General features: G+C 42.3%; 1 protein-coding gene across 2 annotated transcripts in view; it reads left to right on the top strand.

Moving 5' to 3' along the window:
- RAP1B (RAP1B, member of RAS oncogene family) overlaps positions 1-19,909 on the top strand; it is a 71,143-nt gene that overhangs the window by 30,737 nt on the left and 20,497 nt on the right. For both annotated transcript variants that reach the window (XM_048835869.2, XM_048835870.2), the window contains exons 2-4: positions 2,776-2,862; positions 15,616-15,684; positions 19,014-19,070. In XM_048835869.2, coding sequence (XP_048691826.1) covers positions 2,806-2,862; positions 15,616-15,684; positions 19,014-19,070 — 183 coding nt within the window. In that variant the 5' untranslated portion in view covers positions 2,776-2,805. The remainder of the gene's footprint in view (positions 1-2,775; positions 2,863-15,615; positions 15,685-19,013; positions 19,071-19,909) is intronic.

Below are 19,909 nucleotides of genomic sequence, written 5' to 3'. Positions count from 1 at the left end.
GATGATTTTTTTTTTGTTTGTTTTTGTTCAGGTCACAGGGCATCTTGACTGTGTGTGTGTGTGTATGAAAGGAAGGTTTTTTTTGTTGATTGTGGAACATCTTAGTCTTGCTATAACTGTTGCTGGAAGAAATCTATAGATAATATATGCATTCCTGTTTAGAACTCCCTCAAGCTTTTAGAACACTGAGTAAGGGGAGAATAAAAATGTATCAGCTTTCTAAACTTTTATAACTGCTAGTTGGAATGCTTCTCTTTTTTTTCCAGGCAAGAAGAGAGCTAACTATTCTTAAAGATATTTCCTTTATTCAAACTAACTGGGGGTATGCCCGAAGCATTTTTACTAAATTAAATCTCCAGACTTAGTGGACGGTGGAGGCAAAATACTTCGGATAAAGAATAAAAAACTACAGTGGATACGTGCTACAGATTCCTCAGGACTAGACAGCAAAATTCCTAGATGGTTTTCAAGGACTTTGAAAATGGCAACACGTATTAAGGCTAGTTTAGAAGGCCTTTGGGGTAAGGCTTAAGGAGCTATGTCCACTCAGTGCTATAAAATATTACCCTCATACTTCACACGTAACAGTTAAATATAGGTTTTATCAGAAGTTCCTATGTTAAGGGCAGCTTTCTGAACTAGAAATTTAGAATTCCAGGGATCTCTTCTAGACCCAATGCCACTCAATATTTTTATCAGTAGTCTGGAAGTAAATATAAAATAGCTGCTGATTTTAAAATCTTGTGACATACAGACTGGTGGAGTGGTAAATATTGATGACAGGGTAGTCACAATGATTTGGATCACTTGGTATGCTGGGCCTATTTGATCAAAGACCACTTGCTATCGCCAAATGCAAGGTGATAAATCTGGAAGCAAAAAATGAAGAAGGCCATTCTTGCAGAGCTGAAGACTATTTTTGGAGAGCAGTGACTCTGAAAAGGATTTAAGGATCATTAGTGGAGTTACAACTGAACAGGAGCTCCCACTGCAATGATTAGGGCCCTACCAAATTCACAGCCATGAAAAATGCATCATGGACCTTGAAATCTGGTGTTTCCCCTATACTATAAAGATTTCATGGGCGCGACCAGTGTTTCTCAAATTGGGGGTCCTGACCCAAAAAGCAGTTGTAGGGGGGTTTGCAAAGTATGTTTTTGTTTGTGTTTTTTGGGGGGGTGGGAGGGGTGTCACAGTACTGCCACCCTTATTTCTGCACTGCCTTCAGAGCTGGGCAACCAGAGAGCGATGGCTGTTGGCCAGGCACCCAACTTTGAAGGCAGCAGCACAGAAATAAGGGTAGCTGTATCACAACCCTCCCCCTACAATAACCTTGCAACACTACACCCTGCAACTCCTTTTTGGGTCAGGACCCCTTACAATTACAGTACCATGAAATTTCAGATTTAAATAGCTGAAATGAAATTTACAATTTTTAAAATCCTCTGACCGTGAAATTGACCAAAATGGACCATGAATTTGGTAGGGCCCCAGCAGTGCAGTAGCAAAAACAAGCTAATGTGGTCCTTGGATGTATAAGTAGGGAAGTAATTAAAAGCAACCTTCCTTATTCCTATTATCTCTGCATATGGTAATGGTGAGAGAGATCCTGAATATTGAATCCGGTTCTGGAGTCAGCATTTTTATAAGGATGTTGAAAAACTGGAGAGGGTGCAGAGAATAACCACATTTTTTGAGGGCTGAAAAAAGTCTTGCAGTGAGACTGAAGATGCTCAGTCTGTTTAGTGCTTCAAAAAAAAATTTAAAAAAAAAATCAGGAGGTGACTATAATTAAGTGTGCAGGTTCCCTCACAGAGCGAGAGATACTAGAGGTCTGCTATATCTATCAGAAAGGTATAACAAGACCAATATTTAGAAGTTAAAGGCAGACAAATTCAAATTAGAAGCAAGATACCAATTTTTTGATTAACCATTGGCACAAACTACCAAGGGAAGTTGTTTGGTTCACAGGAGTAACTGGATGAAATTCTCAAAACAGGCTTGTGTTGTACAGGATCAGATTAAATGATCTAATGGTCCCTTCTGACTTAGTCTGTGAAAAGTGTCCCGTATGTATATGTGCCTCCGTTATTGGAAAGCCTGTGTGTAGGTAAAGAAAATTGCTGGCTGCTTCCAAATACTTGGGAGAGAATTTAACTGTTCAGTAAACCAGTGGACACAATGGTGGAGACCTTGAGCAAGATAAAGACATTCTAACCCTAGGCAGTGCAGTAAAAGCCACAAGCTGTTTTACAGAGTGGAAAAACTAGTTATTGATATATAATTAGTTGTACTCACAAGGCTGAAATATTTTGTAATGGATCTTAGTGCAGGCAGCACATGCAGAGATACATAGTGTGATCCTTTTGGTATTGAACTAGAAACAGTTTTCAAAATGGTATAAATTTAACTGTTCTGGCAATGAGGAAAGTATTCGGGAGGCATACTTTTTAAATTGGTGGATAAGTAGAATTGCTGCTATTAATAGTAATCCTGAGTACAGGTTATGACTGCCAGTTAGGGTCTGTTGTTTCCATATTGTATAGTAAATCAAGAGGCAGCTTGCTTAGATTATGCCTGCCTTAGTTCATGTAGTAGTAGGTATCCTGCAGTTATCAGCCGATATTAAATTAGTTTTCTCAAACAGTGAACATCCGATAGATACATAGCTGTAGGCATAGTTACAATACATTAACACTGTAATATACTTACATTCTTGTAATGTGGTTGTCCTTTAGCAGAAGTTTGGGATCTAATTTTTTTTGTGTATTTTAGGTATCAAGGGGGTGACTTAACACTTTCACCATGCGTGAATACAAGCTAGTTGTTCTTGGATCAGGAGGTGTTGGAAAGTCTGCTCTGGTAAGTGGTATTCCTTTAACTACTGTAATCTCTTTTGAAGCAGCAGTTTAGACTTTTCTTTTTCTACTGACTTGAGACCTTATTTTTAGTTAGTAGGTAGGTGTACTTTCATGCACACTTCCATATGTGCATGGAAACTAATGACTAGCATGTGCACGGCTAGATATAGACACTCACCTCCCCATGTATATAGGCAAGCTTGGGCTTTGTGCATGCACATCCAGTATCTGGTGCCCATTTGCGTGCATGAATGTACACTTGCCAAACTGCTGGAAATCAGACCCTTAGGAACACATTCTTTCTGATCTCATCAACTTGAAGATTAAGCCTGAAATATGTCTAAGATCTAAGTTTTACTTTATCTATGTCTGGTTTTGCTGATACTTCGCAGTCATAGTGCTTTTTAGCCATAGCTTTCAATGTTTTGCAAAGGAAGGAAAGTACATCTCTACTGCACAGGTGAGAAACTGAGGCTATCAAGGTGAAATAACTTATCAAAGGTCACTCATATATTTGGTCAGTTACAGGGGTGGAAGTGGAACAGATTCTGGTCAGGTCAGTTCCCAGTTCATTGGATGACTGTGCTAGCTACTGAGACAATGGTGGTGCGGTGTTTTGTTTTGTTTTTTTGTTCTCCCCCACCCTGATATTGTCTTGGTTACATTCACCAGTATAGTGAGGAAATATACTGCTCTGGAAAACTTACTGAGGAGTTCATGCCTGATTGGGCACTGGTACCAAAGCCATTCCACCCAGTGCCACAACAGAGTCTTGGAGTGGTTTATTTTTGAGCCTCTCCCTACCCTCCCTTCACCTCACTACCACCGTAGCTGAGCCTGCAGGGTTGGGCTTCTGCTTTCTCTTGGCTCTTGCTGCTGCTGCCACCATTGAGCCTCGTGAGACCAGGCTGAGGAAAGAGGATGCTTCTGTTCATTACTTACTCTCTCCAAATGTCCAGAGTTGAGGAAGGAAGGGAATTCTGCAGCGGTAGAGAAATGGAGTATATTTCCCCAAAGATGTGATGGGGAGAAGGGGAAAGGATTTCTTCAGATGGAAGAGGAAGTGTTGAAGTAGTGATGGGATTCCCAAAGTGCTTGGGGGTAGGGAGGAGCAGGAGGGTTACACAAAGAGTGAGTTAATGGACAGAGGAAGGAAGGCTTCAAATGTTTAAGTAAATGTGATACTTAACCTGGCTAAGAAGGCATGTTCTGAAGTTGGGCAAGACCACAAATATTGCCTTTTGCCAGTCCACTCTATTCCTGGACTCTTAAATGAAGAAGTAATTTGGCCCTTGCCACAGAATGCATAACACCACTGATTTAGACAGTATTTTTGTTGCTGCAATTTCATTTGAATTACTAATTGGAGAAACATAATACTTAATCTGTATGGTCAACAGTTCTAAGGGCAACAAATACAAAACCTAGTACAGCGAAGTTGAAACAGCATACTTGGGTTACAGTACGTATACATACTGGTTTTGTAAAATTTAATCTCACTTTTTCAGTTCATTCAATTTTGCCCACTTTTGCTTGGTTGTTAATCTGATAAAAGTAGTAAGTCTCTCTACTTCCTAATTTATTCTGGCCAACCATATTTCTATATTTAGTATTGGTGTGCAGCCATACCGTTTTAGCCATAGTCGGAGAATGAGGCCATTTGCAGGGACTTATTTCTTATGCATCTGAGTATAGAAATTGTCCTGGTTTGCTCTCAGTTTGGGTTAAATTAGTGTTAAATGTTGTATGAGTGGGACAGTGCAGCATATGTAAGTCTAGGGTGATGTACAGTTTCGTAAAATCAGATTTGTTTTTACCATTAGTGCAGATTTGGAATATCTCTTGGATTTATGCCTGTTGATAAATGAAGTGATTGACTTTTTGTTGGTGAATCTATATTTGCACTTAATTTGCCTAAAATGTTCTAATAATCTTAACTGCAATAGGCATTAAATCAGTGTCTTCATTATGAACCCTGTATTTGAGGTGGCTTATAACTTGCCTGCTTTTGCTTTGATGATTGATGTAAAAATTCAAAAAGGTACAATTTTGAGCAACTTGATATTAAATCTGTTCAGGAGCTTGTTTGTATTTTAAACTATAGTTCTGTGTGTGTATCCCATTGTAGGTGCACATGTATTGAAGATCAGAGACCTTTGAATAGCAGTGTCTGGGGCTACTTGTCTCCTTATATTCATAAAGGACAGTCAACTGGAATCCTGCCTCAGTTCAGTCTTGCTGCTCATGGCAACAAAACAATTTAGCAAATGTCCAACCTGCTACTCTGTAGAAACTTTGAAACCATTTTTAAACCAACTTTGTGAAGAAATTTTCATTTTCATGCTCCCATCAAATTAGATGCTCTGAAAAACTGTAAACCACCTTCTGTGTACAGCAGGGTGGGTGCTTAATACTAACCACCATGCCTTATGGCAAAGTCCAGACTTTCAGGTTTCATACCCTGCCTGTCCTGTGACTGACTGATCCCTGTCAAGGATGGACATAGCTAGTGCCTCTTTTGCTTCTGGTAGAGCCACATCCCAGAGAGGCCTCTGCGTGCAAGTGTTCTTTCTCCAGCACCTGCAAATCCAGGGATGTGCAGCTCAAGCTATATCTGCTAGGGCAGTCCTTATGGGTCACTTGAGACCTAGAGGTTATAGTCGCTCCCAGAGCGACACCAGATAAGCCAATATCAGCCAGTGCTCCCTCAAGTCAAGCACAGGTTATACATTGGAATTGGGCAGTAGAAAGAAGGTGAAAAGGATGCCATCAGAGCTGGCACTAATGACTAGCCAACCCCCTCAAAGTCACCAGCTGCCCAGGCAGCAAAGCCAGCACTTCTCACTATAGAGGTGTCACTGAATCAAAGCCAGATATTCAAACATTGCTCCAGGCACTAAGGAAAATTACAAAAAGAAGAGATCCAACATTACTCCAAGGACAGAGCCTCTGTGTCCTCAATCAGAACTGGAATGGCCTGGTAGAAAAGAGATGCCATGGTGACCTCTTTCCTGGTATTGTGACTGAGCCCAGTAAGGGCCTGAGATTTGTCCTGGAGGGATCCATATCCCTTCTGGAGACATTCCATTTCCACTAGGCCTGGGTGGCCATCATAGCTGACAAATGAGCATTGAACATCTCCCAGGGCTACGCTATACATTTCCACTCCTTAATCATGTACCTATCCCCTTCCCTTTTCAGGGACCCATCTCACAAGAGCCTGTTACAATTAGAAGTGGTGTCATTGCTTTGTCTGGGAGCTCTGAGAGGTACCTATGAAGTACAGAGGAAGAGGCTTCTACTCAAATATTTCCTTGTCTCAGTGAAGAAGGGGATTCTCTATCCTCTCCTAGATCTGAGAGACTCACAAATACTTACACCATCTCAGATTCAGAATGGAAACACTTGTCTCTCTCATTCTGTCTCCTTCCACATCAAATTGGCTCAAGGACAGTTCTCAGCAGGAGATAGTAGCAAACCTAGCCTGTTCTTTCAACTGGGTTTTTTAGTGAACTAAGAAAAATAAGCTGTTAGCCTGTTAGATAAGAGTGTGGACACTGATCGATTCCAGGTCAGTGAGTGTACCTTGCCAAAAACGGTCTTGTGAATGCATTAGCTATTATTCTAGATAAAAGTAAACCCAACAATGATGGTACCTGTGTTTGGGGCTGCTAAGCCGTATGTCAGCATGCTCACACGTAATGTTGCTTGCTAGACTTCACCTATGGCAGTGGTCACCAGCCAGTCGATCACGATCTCCTGCAGTGCAGCATGGCTGCCACTAAGGCAGACTTGCTGCCTCCCCTGACCCCACACCGCTGCCAGAAGCGGCCAGTGCAGCCCTGGGGGCAGGGAGAAGGGGCAGGGGTCTGCCTCCGCACTCTGTTCCTGCCTGCAAACGCCATTCCCGCACCTCCCATTGGCCAAAAGAGCTGTGGGGGGCGGTGCTTGCAGAGAGGGGCAGTGCGTGGAGCCAATTGTCATCCCCCTCCTGGGGCCAGAGGGGTGTATTGGCCCCTTCTGGGAGCAGTGTAGGGCCAGGGTAGGCAGGGAGCCTGCCTTAGCCTTATTGTGCGTGCTGCTAACCAGGAGCTGCCGGAGGTAAGTGCTGCCCGGCGGGAGACTGCACCCCATTCCTGAGCCCCCTCCCAGAGCCTGCACCCCAAGCCCCACTCTGACCCCCTCCCAGAGCCAGTACTCCATCCTGCACCCCAAGCACCACCCTGATCCTCCCAGCGCCAGCGCCCCAAACTCTCTTCTATACCCCAACACTCTGCCCCAGTCCGGAGCCCCCTCCTGCACCCAAACTCGCTCCTAGAGCTTGCACCCCTCACCTTCTCCTGCACCCCAACCTCCTGTCCCAGGCTCAGCCCAGAGCCCCCTCCCACACTGCGAATCCCTTGGCCCCAGCCAGAGCCCACCCCCGAACCGCAACCCTCTGCCCCAGCCTGGTATGTGTGAGTGAGGGTGGGGGAGAGCAGGCAATGGAAGGGGGAGGGGTGGAGAGAGCGGGGCCTTGGGGAAGGGGCAGGGTAAATTCTGGGTTGCCCTTAAATTCAAAGTGATCTTGGGCGTAAAAAGGTTGGAGACCACTGACTTATGGCCATTCCAGCTCTAACTCGGATAAGTCTATTTTCTAGCAAAACACTAAATAGGACTGACATGGTGGAAGGAACCCAAAAATGGGACAGGGAGCCCACCTGGACAACCTGCATATGCAAGGGAACTGGTCCCCATAAGACCTGAGACTCTTCCACATCAGTGTCTTGAAGCTCTAAGCCATCAGGCTAATCTACATAGCTTTCCTGCCTGTTTTTCAAAAATCCACCATGCAGATTCTGACTGGCAACGTGCAAGGAAGCATGCACTCATTTCTCAGATAGCTTCCAGACATAAATCTCGGATCATGATGCCACCAGAACAGAATAACTGGACGGCTTTTCACCTCCCGGGAGTCAGCAACAACCTGGCAGACTTCCTGAACAGACAATCTAGTACCACTCAAGTGGTCACTGTAGAGATCAGTCATAGCGCCATATCATAAACATAAAGGGAAGGGTAAACACCTTTAAATCCCTCCTGGCCAGAGGAAAAAACCCTTTCACCGTAAAGGGTTAAGAAGCTAAGATAACCTCACTGGCACCTGACCAAAATGACCAATGAGGAGACAAGATACTTTCAAAGCTGGAGGGGGGGTGGGGGAACAAAGGTTCTTTCTGACTGTGTGATGCTTTTGCTGGGACCAGAGCAGGAATGTAGGTCAGAACTCCTGTAAAGAGTTAGTAAGCAATCTAGTTAGATATGCGTTAGATTCTGTTTTGTTTAAATGGCTGATAAAATAAGTTGTGCTGAATGGGATGTATATTCCTGTTTTTGTGTCTTTTTGTAACTTAAGGTTTTGCCTAGAGGGATTCTCCGTTTTGAATCTGATTACCCTGTAAGGTATTTACCATCCTGATTTTACAGAGGTGATTCTTTTACTTTTTCTTTAATTAAAATTCTTTTAAGAACCTGATTGCTTTTTTATTGTTCTTAAGATCCAAGGGTTTGGGTCTGTGTTCACCTATGCAAATTGGTGAGGATTTTTATCAAGCCTTCCCCAGGAAAGGGGGTGTAGTGCTTGAGGGGGGATATTTTGCAGGGGAGACATTTCCAAGTGGGCACTTCCCCTGTTCTTTGTGTAACATTTTGGTGGTGGCAGCGTTTAACCTAAGCTAGTAAGAATAAAATTAGGGGGTCTTTCATGCAGGTCCCCACATCTGTACCCTAGAGTTCAGAGTGGGGAAGGAACCTTAACATGCCAATATTCCTGTGTTGGCAGATCCTGGTGGTATACTTGTTCAGTGCTAGGTGTCAGAACTCTTGTTCAGAGGAGGTGTGAGGTTGGGGTCATTACTTGACACCTTTCTTTTGTAGTGGTCACAAGGTCTTCTATATGCTTTTCCATCAATTTCCAGGGTAAAGTCAAAATCAAATGACACAACCACAACCATGCTTATGCTTCCCTACTGGTAGAGAGCGTTTTGGTTGACAGATCTTCTACAAATATCTGTTCATCAACCTGTCTCAGTCACAGACTGCCCGGATCTAATCTCACAGCACTGTGGCCAGATACTGCATCCAGACTTTAAGTCAGTGCACCTGTCAGTGAGGTTAGCTGAATACCACACACCATGACTGCTGCCTACATATCCTAAAATTAAAGAGGTTCTTGATATGGGCAGCCCAAAATAGACTGGGTCCAGACCAACCTTTGAAAACAGATTCTGTACTATCTATTGCACGTAAAACAGTGTCTTTCATTAAGTTTTGCTACAGTCAGCAACTTCAGCTTCCCATCCTCCTGTATAGTCATGCTCTCTTTTCTCGCCTAATGGTATCTAAGTTTCTCGACCTATTGCATGCTTACTCACCAGAGACCCTCTTCCCACCAGGAACCTCAACAAAGTCCTCCTTAGACTCATGGAGCCTCCCTCTGAATCTCTTTTGGAATGTTCTTTTGAAGGTGTTCTAGTGGCTATCACTTTAGCCAGAAAAGTGAGCAAGCTTGAAGCACTTATGGCTAAAACTCCCCTTATGATATTCCAGAGGACCGGCATAAGGTAGCACTAAGTTCTCATTTCTCTATCTCGCACTGTATCAGGGGGAAAAAACTGTGCACCCATTCAGTGTCTCCAGGACTTTGTGCTATTATGTTGACGAGACTAAACCGTTCAGACTGTCCCCATCTGTTTCTGGCTATAGCCATGTGTTCAGGCCATCTCTTCACAGAGAATATTGAAATAGATAACATGTCTCATTCCCATCTGGCTACTACACTTCTCCCACCGAACATTAAGACTCACTTCACCAAAACTCAAGTGGCATCCTTCTCCTGCTTCAAAAATGTGCTGACAGAAATCTGCAAAGCTCTCTCCTTGACATGGAGTAACTCACTGACTGTCAAGCATTAAGCTTTGGACTTGGCTTTGGACCTGGCTGCTAAGTTCAGGAGAGCAGTTCTGAAATCACTTTTTAACTAACAGAGCAGGTACTCCTCACTGCTACCATCATGAGCAGGATACTGCTTGTTACGCATCTACAGTGGGGTGTACGCTGACGCATTCAGGAAGAAGAGACCTGCTACTTTCCCTACGGTAACTGTGGTTCTTCAAGATTGTCAGTGCAGATCACACACACACACACACACACACACATATTCCATCTCCACTTTAGGAGTCCTCAGCTATCAATCGCACATATAAGGGATTTTATTTTATCACAGCTGGAGGGAGGAAAAAAACCTGTAGGACCAAGGATGGGACACTGATGGATCTGCTTTCTGGAGTTGCAGGCCACCAGTAGATTGCTCTTTGGGGCAGCGATTACTTGTTAGCAAGTTTTGTTCTGTCAAACTCTGCCACTCTCAATCACTTGCAGAAAAATATTTAGATCTTACAAAGCGCTTTTCACCCGAATATCAGAGCACTCTGCAGAGATGAGTAAATGTCATTATCCCCATTTTACAGATGGGAAACTGAGTTACAGAAGGGAAGGCTAGTAAAAGCCAAAGTAGAACCGAGGTCTCCAGATTCCTGTCAATCAGACTGTTTTAAATGTCAGCCCCTTCTTGGTAGGGAGACATGCACATTTATGTTCAAGTTCTGGGTAAAAAATTACTAACGGTGGCTTCATCTTGCTAGCAAGTCTAAACTCCGTCAACACCTAATATCTGAATGTTCTGACGTTGTTGCATACTTTGATACAGGTGTTCGACACTGTTTTTTTTTTTAAAAAAAAAATCCATCCTGAAGTGCTTATAGTCTTATTTCCCAAATTATTGAAAGTTGAATTTCCCCTCCAGGGAAATCAGTTGTGCATGCAGCATCCTGTCCAGTGTCAGCCAAAGTTAATAAACTTGATATGAAAATGAGTAATACGATTGGTACTTTGGCTTTTCAATTTAAAATAAAGCTGTTGCAAAATCTTCAGTCTGCTGCACCAGAGCACCACAGAATTTAGGTCTGGCATCCCCTGGGTTACGTGGGTCTCAAACCTAGAAAGCAAAGCAGTGAGATGAGATTGGGAAGAGCATAGAGTAAAAGAAAATGAGCAGACAATGTAATGGAGACAAGATTATGCAGGAAATCAGACGTAGAATTAGTTCTTGGGGAAAGTTGGAGGAAGAAATTGGCTACAGAGCAGGTTGGAGAAAACATTGGATATGTTACACATTCATTGAACACTGGTGAAACTTTTTGAAAAATATATTCACTCTACAGTATTTGCAGCTCTGTGACAGATATCACAACTGCATGCAGTAACTTTAAGGCAACATATTGTGCTAAGTTTATGAATCTGTTTATATATCAAGGTAGGCCAGGATTGTATATAACTCTATGTGGGGGAGGATTGCTACAGCATTATTAGGAACTAAGAACAGTGGAAGGTTATAACAACCTGAGTGACTCATCTTAAACTCCTCCAGAGAGCTATTGCCCCCTCGGGGAAGCTTACATATACTGGTTTAAACTGGGTTTTCCAGAGACCAACAGAGAGAGCTTTTGGCATGTAAAGGCTGTGTTTAAACTGACTCGGGAACTTTTTTGATTCAGCAAACAGGGCCTTCTGTCCGGGAGGGAACCCTTGCAAAAGGGTTAGCAAGACTTTGGCTTCTAGGGCCCCATAACACGGGTGGGTGACTCCTAGTATGTTTAATGTGTGATTTAAAATGTTTGTTTTTATTATGTTTTCTGTAATGTTTTTACCTTAAGAATAAATGTGCTTGCTTAGAGCTGTGTGGTAACTTGTAATTGCTGGCAATACACTGTTCATACCCCTTGGGGACAGAGCTCCAAGCAGGTAAGGTCCTTGCCCTGGGACAAAGTAATGGCTGGAGATCTAACTAAGTGCTCCTGGAGTGGACCTGGGGGGAAAGGAGGGAGGGGAAGAGGCAAAAAAGGTGTGGTTACCCTGAAACTCCTACTTAGTGCATCCCTTGCATTGATTATACCTTATTTCTTTGCTGTGCTCCCATTTCTTTATCTATGATGTATCATGCTGCATCTTTCTGAGGGCTGTCCCTTGATGTTCCATAAAGCTCAGTATACTTTATTGTTTCTGTTCTCTGTCCTTTCATGCTTGCTTATGCATGCATGCCCAGATCTTGGAAAATGTACCAGACATCTTCTAGCCAGAGGACAGACCTACCATCTATAGACTAATATGAAAGAGGTTATTACTTTGGCTGTCAAGGAGCCAAAATGAGGAACTCTTGCCTCTCTTCTGCCCACCCTAGCTTCTGGGAAAGCAGAAGGTTTTGGGGTTCCTACTGGAGTGCTGTCCTTAAATGTGTTGAAGGTCTGGATTCTTCAGAATTTGATGGTACTCACCCAGGAAAGCTTCCTACTCTTCACATGTTGTTTTTTTTTCCCCCCATTTATTTATTTATATTTTTGGCCTAGTGTTACCTATGATAAGTTCCTAGTATAGACTAAAGTTTTTTGATGGGGAACTAAGGCACTTTTTGGAGCAGAAGTCTATTCATTATGGATAGGCTTAACCTGGATATCCGCATGCAAAGAAACCCTGCTGTTCAAAGAGGTAGTTTGGAAGGGTATTTAAACAAGAACAAGAGTTCAAGGATGAAGGTTTTGACACTACGTAAGTGAGTCCTAGAACTGGAGTATATAAACTGAATAGCAAATTGGTTAAATGGTTGTATATATAATAAAATTAAATTATAGATCTTGATGGTGAGAACTTCCTAAAGAGGAACACTTAGGGTGTTGCTTTTCGGTATATTTAAGTTAAAGTAGGCCTGTTACTGAAGTTGTTAAACTTGCTACTGATAATACTGGAAGCATACCTTGAGTGACTGCCTCTTCAGAAATAAATCTAAATGTGCTAGGAGAGTGGATTGTTAAATGGTAGGTGGGTTTTAATACTAGCAAATATAGAGTCTTGAATTTATAAATCATAACCATGGTTTTGGCTGGTGGGTTCCCCCTCTGCCTGCAGCAGCTGGAAGTTGCAGGGGGGACACCCTCAGCTGCTCACCAGAGGCGTTGAGGCTGTTGCCTGTTGCTGGAACCGTGAGGAGGGCCCCCTCAGGAGTCTGTCACATGTCACTGGAACCTTGCAGAGGGCCTGCTGTCACCTGTCATTGGAACCCCGACAGAGCCCTGCTGGCTGCTAGCTCCAGAGTCCTGCAGCCCCTGGGGTTGAAGCAGAGAACGTCAGGGGTCTCTGGAAGTCACAGATTCCGTGACTTCCATAATCTCTGTGACATAAACAAATATAGCATTAATCATAAAGCAACAACTGCAGCAGCCACATTATCCAAAATGCAAAATTTCTACCATTCTTTGACATGTGACCTTTCTGACTGTCAATAGCTACAAATATTGACTCTTTCCAAATATTCTCTATGGAGTAGTCATTTGTTGGTGCCCTAAAACATGAGTCCTCTTCCTTCCCCCTCCCTTCCCAATACACATGAGAACAAGGAGTAGATAGATCTGTATGTAGCATTTTGGGGTAGAATTGTGAACTGTTTTCACCAGTCTCGGGTCCTTTCCAGACAAAATGTGGTCCGCCATTATCATACCACCATTCAGAATCAAAAGAAACATGTAAGAAACCTGAAATATTGCATTAAAAATATTGCACCTGTATTTGCAAAGAAGGGAATAAAATCTGAGCATTTCTGGGGCCACTAAATGGGAGATCTGTGATTGTGGTTTTCATGGGGCCCCAAACACCAGCTGTGATAAAACCAAAAACGACAGTTATCAGCAAGCTTGCCTTCAGTTAGTCCCTTATGCCAGTGGTTCGCAGATCTCCCAACTGAAACTATTCCCTCTCGCTCCTGTCCATCATCCTTTGACATTTACTTGTGATAAATGCAACATGTTTCATATTGTCAAAATCCTTGTCCGAGTATTTTGTTTGATTAATATCTACTACAATGGGAGCCTTAATCCCATTTGGGTCCTTAAGTGCTAATAAATGTGCAAAAACACTAGAAAGAAACTAGAAAGCAACTAATTTTTTTCTCAAGTATATTTGTCTCTACAGAGGAGTTGTTCAGCTGCCTTACAGCAACCCATAATATTCTAAACCAGAAGTCTCCGAGCACTTCATGGTGGTCTGTGGGTAACTGGGTTTTTGCACCATGCTGATGTCTCCTTTCCAGGTGTTAAATGGCATCTGAAGGGATCTTATGAACGTGTTATGTACTTTGAGATCTTCTGTGTAAGCAATTTGTGCAATTACCATGGGTGCTATGACAATGAATTTGAGGGGAGGTAGTCCATGAGACCATGCCTTAATTAAAATATGGCTTGTGCTGTGGAAAAATTTAGGAACCCTGGGCCATAACTCTCCCAACATGCATGGGAACTATGAATGTTCTGGGCTCCAGGATTTCAACTTTTTTTTGTGCTTTAGCTTACATCCATGGACTACTGGCTGAAATAAAACCTTTTTCCCTGCAAAAAGACACTAAAAGGAAAATTTTGCACCAAACCTGTCTTAAGCTGGCATTGACATAGAAGGAATCCAGAGTTTATGGTAATGGAATCATCTTGCATTGGTATTGCAGTTTTGACGTTGAGTGGTAGCCCCTATGCTCTAAGCCGCTGGACTTTTTAGTCAAAGATCCACAAGTCCCATACCAAAGTATGCCAGTGTCTCTGGCCTACACAGATACCCTCAGTGTGTCAGCTTCTGGAATTCTGCCTATCCAGTTTACAGAACACTCCTCCCTTCTCCCCCCCCCCCCCCCCCCGGCGAAGGCAGAGGAGGGAGCAAGACTTGGCCTGAAGTTCAGTGTTCTAGAACAGGGGTGGCCAACCTGTGGCTCTGGAGCCACATGAGGCTCTTCAGAAGTTAATATGCGGCTCCTTGTATAGGCACCGACTCCAGGGCTGCCGCTACAGGCGCCAAATTTCCAAAGTGCTGGGGGGTGCTCACTGCTCAACCCCTGGCTCTGCCACAGGCCCTGCACCCACTCCACCCCTTCTCGCCCCCTCCCTTGAGCCTGCTGTGCCCTTGCTTCCCCCCATGCCTCCTGCATGCCACAAAACAGCTGATCGGGAGGTGTGGGGATGGAGGGGGGAGCTGATGGGAGGGGGGAGCTGATGGGGGGGGGGCGCTACTGATGTATTACTGTGGCTCTTTGGCAATGTACATTGGTAAATTCCGGCTCCTTCTCAGGCTCAGGTTGGCCACCCTTGTTCTAGAAAATATTGACAGCCATTTAGTAGTCCAGGATACACATTTTGAATTTATAGTACGAATAAAATAGGTTGTAGACCATACAAAACAGCTCTTGAATTTGTGTCAAACTGTATAACTATACAACATGTGTTTCTATCTAACTGTATTAAGTTGACTTTTTCCCCGGGATATGTAAATAACTATTTCATAGTAATGTTAGTCTTTCAGACATAGATTATGATCTCATTTGCTCTAAACAGTCCTATTTTAAAAATGACTTATCCACCCTAACTTGGGTGGATAAATACATGTAAGTATTAGAACACGGATGTACCTCTAATGCATTTTGTTTACAGTCTGGAAGAAATGTCTGCCTGTTGTCTTATACGTATTCAGGTATTTTACACAGAGACATATGTCTGCCTTCAGTAAATATAGGAACGTGCTCTTGCCAATTGTATGTACGCTTAGAACAATATTATGTGTTTAAGACCTTTATATAATGTCAAAATATATAAAGAAAGTTGTATAAGGGAACTTCTTTGTGTTGCAGACTGTACAGTTTGTTCAAGGAATATTTGTTGAAAAATACGATCCTACGATAGAAGACTCCTACAGAAAGGTAATGCAATGAATTAACAGTGATGCTACACTAACCATACAAGACAAAGATCATTTTTGAAACTCTAAAATGAACACTATTTTAAAAAATTAGCAAGTACTTGACCATAAAATCTGAATGATAAGAGCATTAAACACATCTAACATCACTAACTCATTTGACATATATGAAGTGGAAATATTCATGAGTCAATGAACCAGAGCACGTGATTATCAATATGGCTTCTGGTGATGACATAACCACCTTTTGAAGAGCCTACCTAAAGAGATAATGCAAGTACAGCTTTCAAATATTGCAATTTAAGCTTAAATATTTTACTGTCTATAAATAAGTTAATGTGCAATATCGGAGTGTTAAGTTTGATGTCATGATACTGTGCATAAACGATAACACCAATTCAGTCCTAAATTCCTTCATAAAATCCAATCCTGAATGCTCTAAACATATATAAAAGTTCAGGCAATTATTACACCCTACAGTAACACAGAAGTACTTGATCAAGATACTTACAAACGGACTAGACCCAAGGTGTTCAAACCCATGTTGGTTGGCTCCAACTTGGTAAGGCGGTTACTAACAATGAACCCTTAAAAGCTCACCTTGTTTATATCCTAATAAGTAATGTCATTGCCAGTTGCTAACTTTTAGCTAAGAACCAGTTTGGGGTTGACCTCTTTCCTGTCCCTGAGTAGATACAATTTTAGGATTGGACCCCCTTCAAGATAACATTGGTATATTAAAGGTTACTTTCAGTTTTTAATCATATATCACAAAACAACATCCTTATTTGTCTATTAGAACCAGTTTGTAACTTCATCTATAATTTAGAGACCCCTTTTCACGGAAATCTTTTCTCATTAACCACATTCTAAGCTTAGCCTTCTCCCCAAAGCTTGTCTTGCTCTAGATGCCACATTTGTTCTATCTTTTGAACCTAATATTTTCAAGGCCTTGTTAAATTTTTCCCTATATTTTCAAAGCCTTTCCATGACTGCTAAAACCCCTTTATTTTACTTAAGGAAAATGTATGTTTTAATTTCTACATGGGAGGCATTGAATAGAATAGGATCTGACTCCTACTGAAAGCTGTCTACAAAGGTGGGTTGGTGCCTAGTGTTGAAGTTGGGGAAGTCCGGCTAGAGTTTGTAGTTAGTGCAAGGTTGCATTAGTGAACTCCTAAAACAGTGGTTCTCAAACTCTATACCATAATGAACTGCTTGAGACCATTCATTATTTTTACTTAGAATGAAATATTAAAATAGCCTTACCTTGATGCCCTTTGATGGGCGGGGGGGGGGGGTGTATAGAGAGAGAGCTTATCCAGTTGTGGTAAGACTGATCCAGACAAACTGCAGTGACACGAGTATCCCTTGTCCTGTCTTCAGCTGGGGGGGTAGGCTCACCTCTGACCTGTTCCCTGTTGTTGTCTACCTCAACTCCCTATTGTCAAGGCACTGAAGCAGCTAGCTGGTGGCTTTGTGCTAGCTCGGTGATAGAAGGGGAATCACTGAGCGCGAAGAATATCCCAGACTTACTACTTTCCTGATGACCAGGTAGAGTCACTGTAGTGGAAAATTTTACTCATGTGAAATTTGGTCTAGCTCTACGTATACAGGAAATCTAAAAAAATCTTTTAAACAATTTGATGGTACTCTTTTTAATCTCAGCCTTGGAAGTAAGGGACAAGAATTTCCGGTCCTGTCCAGTAACTGTTGGACCCTCACCACTTCAAAGCACCTGCAGTAAATTACACCAAAAATGCTAGCAAGCATTATAAAGGTGGTGAAATGTTCCTTACTGCATGTATTTAGATTATTCAGTAGATCTCACCTTAGACTTAACATTTGCATATATTTGAAAGATCAGCTTTCAAAAGAAACTAAAGCCACTAGTTATTCTTATGAAGTATGAAAAGGTCAAATGGTCTCACATTAATCTCTGCTTCTGTTAATGAGGGCTTTCAACTAGGCTTCATAACAAAAATTAACATCTGTCTGACTACATGTGGTCCTGGAATGACTAAGAATCCCATGGATTTCTTCTCTGAATTGATCTGATTCTGGAAGGTCTACTTAGTCTGAACAATATCAATACACTTCCTTCAAGCAAGGGCAATAGCAATGACATTCTAACTTGTTTTGTGGTTTGGAAAGCATTGTTTTGGCAATTGTTGTAGTTATGTACACACCTTATTAAATCTTAAGTAATATTAAATAAAAGCTTTACATAAAACAGCTTACAGTCTGAACTTCAAGTTTTAAACTGCTTTTTAAAACTTCAGAATTCAATGACTACAATATCTAAATTATTTTAACATACTGTTGACTTGAGATTTCAAGCCAAGATGTCTTATAAAGGAAATTGTTGAGTACACCACTTAACAGCATCCCTTCATAGTACAGTAGTGGCTACTGAAAAGGCCTTATTCTCTTCAGAGGGAGAAGAAAATGGACGAAATGTGAAAAAACAATCTTTCCTTCTTAGTTTTAAATAGGCTTCCTTTCTGAACCAAAACTTTAATGACAGGTTTCAGAGTAGCAGCCATGTTAATCTGTATTCTCAAAAAGAAAAGGAGTACTTGTGGCTCCTTAGAGACTAACAAATTTATCTGAGCATAAGCTTTTCACGAAAGCTTATGCTCAAATAAATTTGTTCGTCTCTAAGGAGCCACAAGTACTCCTTTTCTTTTTGAGAATACAGACTAAGTACCAAGCTCCCTTAAACTTATCAATTTGCAAACAACTCTGCCAATCCTCCTTCATGGGTGGAGTGACAGATGAGATGGCCCCATATACCCTGAAGGAGAGAGATGCTGTCATATTATTGCACACTTAAAGCAAACTGATAAGTGATAATTCCGTGTTGTAATCTACTGCCACCTCTCCATTGATCCAAATTGCCCTTTTAATGATCATCAACATGCCACTTTAACTTTCTAGCTTTTGATATGTGCTTTTCCTCACAAATATTAAGTGTACGTGCTTGCTGAGAATGCCCATTGGACCAAGCACAAACTAGCTGTGTTCTCTGCTTATAGAAGACTGTAAAGATTTATAATACTCTTTAGTATATGGGTATCATTTTCAAAAGTCCCTAAGTACTGCTTTCAAGATATTTAGGCTCCTAAATCACTTGGGCTTCTGAAAAAAAAATTATCTGTATCTCCTGCTTTCAGAGTACATACACAAACTTATTAAAAGCTAGGATCTTATTTTCCCTTACTTTGTCTTGTGTATTAGATTAATTGTAAAGGGAAACAAGTTGCCTATTTGACAGTCTTTCTTGTTTTGAGAAGAAAAATTTTAACCTGATTTTTGTTTCCTTGACAGCAAGTTGAAGTAGATGCACAACAGTGTATGCTTGAAATCCTAGATACTGCAGGAACGGTATGTACAACTAATTAGCCTCTGTATATATGTATTTTAAATACTTCCAAAATAGAAAAGTGGAATGACTATCAGTGGCGGTACACTAGTTTTTAATCATTCGCTGTACAACACCGACCACATTTACCCTCCCCTACACATAGCTCTCCACCAACCAGTATTTAAGCAAAATTGGAAGTAACACTGCAGAAAGTAAATTGTATGCTGCTTATGATTGCTTTACCTTGTAATTGGAAAACCTAAAATTACATAATATAAGCAATATAGGTCTTGTTAGCCCTCTCTAAGGGATAGTTCACCTCTATGTAGGAGTCTTAAATTTAGCCCAGAAGGTGGTAATCCTGATTTCTAATGGGGAATTCTCTATACTAGAGGTCGGCAACCTATGGCATGCGAGCCAAACACGGCACGCGAGCCAATTTTTAATGGCATGCTGCTGTCTGCCGGACCTGGGCAGACAGCAGCATGCCACTAAAAAATCCTGCCCAGCCTGGCCCACTCTTTTCCGCCCACCGGTCTCTCCTTGCAGGGTAGGCAAGCTTCACCCTCCCCCAGCCTCTTCCCCCAGCATGCTGGGTTCCTGCCCCTCCTTCTCTCCCTCCCTGTGGCCAATCAACTGATGGCCCTTGCTATGGAGGGGGAGAGGTAAAAGCGGAGCCTCAGAGTGTGCTCTACTCCGCGGACCTTGGGGAAGGGGGTGGAATCAGGGCATATCCCCTCCAGCCCCTGCTGTGAGCTGCTCAGGGCAGGGGTCTGGAAGCACTCCCACGACCCCAGCCCACACCCCCCAGCCCTCTGCCCTGACTCCAGCACCCCCCCCCCCCGCACTTACCCACACC

Source organism: Caretta caretta, chromosome 1 (assembly GCF_965140235.1).
Source record: "Caretta caretta isolate rCarCar2 chromosome 1, rCarCar1.hap1, whole genome shotgun sequence".
Lineage (NCBI taxonomy): Eukaryota > Metazoa > Chordata > Testudines > Cheloniidae > Caretta > Caretta caretta.
Note: the sequence above shows the minus strand (reverse complement) of the source record. Positions and strands in the feature narration are given on the sequence as shown.